Below are 5,152 nucleotides of genomic sequence, written 5' to 3'. Positions count from 1 at the left end.
TCTCTCCGTCTCACAAAGACACCAGGATCCAATCCTGGGACCACATCCTAATGATCTCATCTAATTTCAGTCACTTCCCAAAGGTGCCCCTCTAAACACTAATCAAACTGCTTCCGACTTCTTAATGGCCTAATGAGGGACTAAACTCTAGCATGAGCTCAGCAGGAAAACCCTTTTCAACCCATAGCAGCATGGGAAGAGCTAAGTATCCACATTAAAGAAATTGGACCTATCTAAGGTCCAAAAATCTAAGCTGGACCATAGACTAAAAAGTACAAGCTACAATTCGCCTTTCTAGAATAGAACAGAGGTTTATTACTTATTTTATGTAGCTTTCCAGTGGAAAGAAGAGCTGTATTTTTTGTCAAAAAGAGAGATACATTTTACCAATGTTTCATAGCAGTGCTATGTTAGGCTCCTAAGTGTCTCTCCAAGATCCATGTGGTAAAGATTTAATCTCCAGCATGAGGCTTTTGGGAGGTGGTGTAACTTTAAAGAAGTCAGGTCTAGTGGGAGATCTTGAGGTCCTTTGGACCCCAGTTTCTGCCTCTTTCACTTCTAGGCCATGTGGTGAGCACTTTTCCTCTACCGTGCACTCCCAACCCTGATGTACTGCTTTACCACAGAGCAAAAGCAGCAGGGCCAACCAAGAATGGACTGAAACCCCCTTCAAAACTGTGAGCCAAAGCAAAACTCTTCTCTTTATAAGTTGATGTTTGTTAGAGTGGTGGAAAGCTGGCAAAACAAGTAGAAAACAAATGTAACGATGAGTGTAATTCCGAAGAAATAAAGACTAGAATTGATGGTATTTTTGCATTGATGTAATCTTTCCTATGCCAAGTTCAATTTCTTGACCATAACTAATGGTGAAGTACTGAAAACTATCGAGTGTTATTTGCACACATAGACTAGCTAAGGAAGCAAGAAAACCATAAAACCAAGCAACATTTGGACATAAAACAAATAATACATGAACAAATAACTTCAAAACAAAAAAGAATACCAAATTAAAAAACTGATAGAAGCAGAAATTTAATGTTTGGTTATACACATTCATGCTTTATGGATTTTTATGATGTCAATGCTAAAAGTCATTGTATATAATTATTGGTACATAAGCTAGTGACTGCATTAGAGGTAATTGGAATTGAGTCAGTCTGTGGGCTAAAAAGTCAGCACCATACTTTTATGTATTCAGAAACCATCTAATAATATGGAAGACAAATTTAAAAAGTAAACTATGCCAGCAAAGTATTTTTCCTTCATTTTGATCTATGTTCAGCTGCTGAACATTAGGACATTAGTTAAGTGTGTATGCAATTTAAACATAATGGTACTATGAGGAACATATTTTTCTTTCATCAGCGTTTCCCAAAACATAGCTAGTACAACACTATGCAATTATCAAGAATTATATTATTGACTAAATTTCAAAAGTATATTCTGAAAGATCAGCTATACAAATAGGAAAATATTTTGGAGTAACTACCTAAGGCCTTTTAATCATTACGTTGGTGAGTGTACTACTTCTGTCTTTAAAGAATAAAGGCCAGTATAGGTGAACATTGTGCTTCACAGCACAGTACAAGTTGAAAACTGCTTTACATTTGAGATCATACTATCACATGGCAACGTGGAAAAGGGTTATAAGTCGTCATTATAGTCATTACTGTATGCTGACTTACATATTCCCAGACCATGAAGAGAAGAAATCTCATGTATTAGAACTGTTCAGAGAAATAAAGAACAAGAAAGAATTATAATTAAAAACATTCTTAGACACGACAGGTCCAATGAATGTTTCACACGACTTGCAAATAATTTATTAATTAATAGACGAATCCCAGTGAGGACTTTGCTTTTCCAACAGCCTTCCTGAATGCACTGTTGACCTCTTTGTTCCTCAAGCTGTAGACCAGGGGGTTCAGCATGGGGATGATCATCATGTAGAACACAGATGCGATTTTATCTGTGTCCATGGAGTGTCTAGAATTTGGCTGTAAGTACATGAAGGCGATGGTTCCATAGAAGATGGAAACAGCTGTGAGGTGGGACCCACAGGTGGAGAAGGCCTTCTTCTGTCCCTCAGACGAATGCATCCTCAGGATAGCAACCAAAATGAACAGGTAAGAGCTCAAGATGACCAAGAGAGTGAAAAAAATATTGAAAGCTGCCAGCACAAAGAGCACTATCTCATTTGTGTAGATATTAGAGCAAGAAAGGGCCAAAAGTGGGGGAATGTCACAGAAAAAGTGATTGACCACATTGGAACGACAGAAGGAGAGATGGAATGTGAAGGCTACATGGACAGAAGCCTGCAGAAGTCCACAGGCATAGGAGGCGGTGACCATCAGGACACACACAGTGCTCGTCATGGTGGTGGTGTAGTGCAGGGGCTTACACACGGCTGCATGGCGATCCAAGGCCATCGAGGCCAGCAGGAAACTCTCAACAGTGACAAAAGCTGCAAAGAAGAACATCTGGGCTGCACAAGCATTGTAGGAAATGATCTTATCTCCTGTGAGAAACCCCGCCATGACCTTGGGAGTGACAGCTGAAGAATAAACGCAGTCCACCAGAGACAGGTGACTGAGGAGGAAGTACATGGGAGTGTGGAGACGGGAGTCCAGCAGGATCAACAGGATCATGCCCAGGTTCCCCACCAGAGTGATAAGGTAGATGAGGGTGAAGACCATAAATAAGGGGACCTGTAGCTGGAGGGCATCTGTTAACCCCACCAGAATAAATTCAGTCACCTCTGAGATATTCTCCATCAAAGTCAGTTGGGAATGATCATGAGAAGGATGTAACAAGATGAGAAATCAAATCATTTAAATTGGGTGCTACCATGAGAGCTAAGCGTGGCCAGGGACTCCTGCTCGTGTGTAGCTTCTTGTTCCTGGAGGATTCGGTTAAAGAAGCTGGACTGAGATCTGGGCCCAGGTGGGTTGAGGGCGGTCCTTCATCTCTTCATGGAGAATGGTACAGATGGGTTTGCAAGGGTCATTGCTGACTGTGGCTATCCTGGTGGTCTTTGTTTTGACAATAGGGCTCCTTTCAGTTCTTCTGGTGCCTGGCATTCTTCATTATATTAAAGCATATAGGAGTCTTTTTCACTACTTGGAATTACTATTATTATTATTATTATTATTATTTGGTACTAGGGATTTAACTCAGAGGTGCTTAGCCACTGAGCAACGTCCCAAGACCTTTTTATATTTTATTGAGAGAAAGGTTTTTGCTAAGTTGCTTAGATACTTACTAGGTTGCTGAGTCTGGCTTTGAACTTGTGATCCTTCTGGGTCAGCTTCCTAAACCCCCACCATACAAGGAATATCTTTCAAGGACTGTTGTATAAAATATATACAGGAAGCTTAATCAGCAGAAAGTCCAATCTAGGAAAGAGTTGGTTACGCTTTGGGATATGATCCTAGAAAAACCAGCCAAACTCCTTTCCCATCTCTGATAGGTCCCTCACCAACTTGCTCATAATAGCTGAAGATATACAATGACTAGAGGCCCTGCTCTAGGGACACGCATACTTTTATCTTTAATTCATGAGAGTCCTAAATTGGAAGCCTCCTTTCAAACATTGGTCCGTATAGGAGCCTTCATTATGTATGGATACATCCTTGGTGATGTCTCATTGTATTTCTTTAAATGGAAGGAACAGATTTTAAAAATGTTGAAGCAAATATTTGCTGATTTCTTTTAATGTCACAATCATTATTTTCCTGTATACTGATGTTTTCCATTTCCTGCCATTGCCCATATCTTTGCTTTAATTCTGGGCAAGTAGAGCAGAGAAGACAGAAGAGTTCCTTTTGTTCTGTCCTAGAAACTCTGTGTCATCTACCAAGCCATCCTTCATGGTGCATCTGGTTGTACTGACCTTGGGCTGCTCAGGTGTCAGCTCACGGTGCTGCTGTGGTTATAGCATGAGAGGTCCTCTCAGCCCAAGAGACACGTCTGACTGAAAAATTGAGTGATCCTAATCTCTTCTGGACTAAAAAAACTGCCACATTCAAGGCAGGGATGATGTAGTCCCTGTTGCTAAGGATAGCTATGGTGAATGTAATGTGTCCCTCCCTCCTAGGCCCTTATGTGATAATGAACATGAAAGTTCTTTGAGAATCATGACACCAACATTTTCAAATGAAGCCATTGGAGCCATTATTCAGCTTTTCTCAGATTTTCTTGGCTACTGCAGAATGTTCAGCTAACTATATTGAATGTCCAGACTTTGACATTCCTAAGGAAAACAGGCTAACAATATAGATGGTCAAGGAGACGTTTCAAGAGCCACAACCCCTGAAATTGAGAAATGGAGTTGTAATTGCTGCACCCGTACTCCTACAGCACCTTCATGATGTAAGAAGATGAGGAGTGTGTTCTCCTCCTTAGTCTAACCATCTTCCCAGCCATTCATGTAAGGCAAAGCAGTGAGCGTGCACATCTGCCTGCTGCAGAGCAGCACTGTAGGGAGGAGGGAGCAGGGAACTAGGAGTGAGAAGAACAGCAATAAATGCCTGTGCTGCTGCTGTTTACGCTGCCTGGGCATTATTTCCTTTTTATTTTGTTTTCATTTGTGAAATAAAAAGGGTTCAGCTTTCTATTGCCCTTAGTCTTCTATGATTGTCTGTTTTCATAATACTTACTTTCGTCCTGGGAACAGATATAGGTTAGAACAAATCAAGTGATATCCAGACCATTGTCCCCAAATCCACATCTGCAAAATCATCCTGCAGAAGAGTCTCCTTCCCCACCGTGGACCTCTGTGCTGTGGCAGAGAATGTGGGCTGTGCTTGTGCAAATATCAAGCCAGAGATGGCAGCTTTCCACAGGACTCTCAGGGGAAGCAGTGCCGAGAGAGCAGAGATCTCTGGGGACCTCCAATCCCACACTGGCCCCCTAACGTGACCCTGTCTGGAGATAGCAGAGGGTGGTGTGTGCCTTTTGGCTGAGAGTGCTTGTGCGGACACAGGGGATAGAATCTGAAAGGAACAAGGACCCAATCAGTCAATGAGCTGTGCCACAGTCATTAGGCAATAAAATAAAAATCTTGTTAAAAACTCTGGCTTCAATGAAGTGAGGAACTGATGCAATCTTTCTCACCTTAGCTTTTTCTTAAAGGTCTAGAATCTTCCAGGTA

The 5,152-nt window shown here is 41.5% G+C and overlaps 1 protein-coding gene across 1 annotated transcript; it reads right to left on the bottom strand.

Moving 5' to 3' along the window:
• Positions 1 to 1,829: 1,829 nt before the first annotated feature.
• LOC114100054 (olfactory receptor 5B12-like) lies at positions 1,830 to 2,777 on the bottom strand. The gene has a single exon (XM_027944657.2). It carries the CDS (start codon positions 2,772 to 2,774, stop codon positions 1,830 to 1,832), a length of 945 nt encoding a protein of 314 aa, XP_027800458.2. The 5' UTR covers positions 2,775 to 2,777.
• Between the last annotated feature and the right edge of the window lie 2,375 nt (positions 2,778 to 5,152).

Source organism: Marmota flaviventris, chromosome 9 (genome assembly GCF_047511675.1).
Source record: "Marmota flaviventris isolate mMarFla1 chromosome 9, mMarFla1.hap1, whole genome shotgun sequence".
In the NCBI taxonomy this organism is placed as follows: Eukaryota; Metazoa; Chordata; class Mammalia; order Rodentia; family Sciuridae; genus Marmota; species Marmota flaviventris.
The sequence above is the reverse complement of the archived record's forward strand: the minus strand, read 5'-3'. Positions and strand labels throughout refer to the sequence as shown.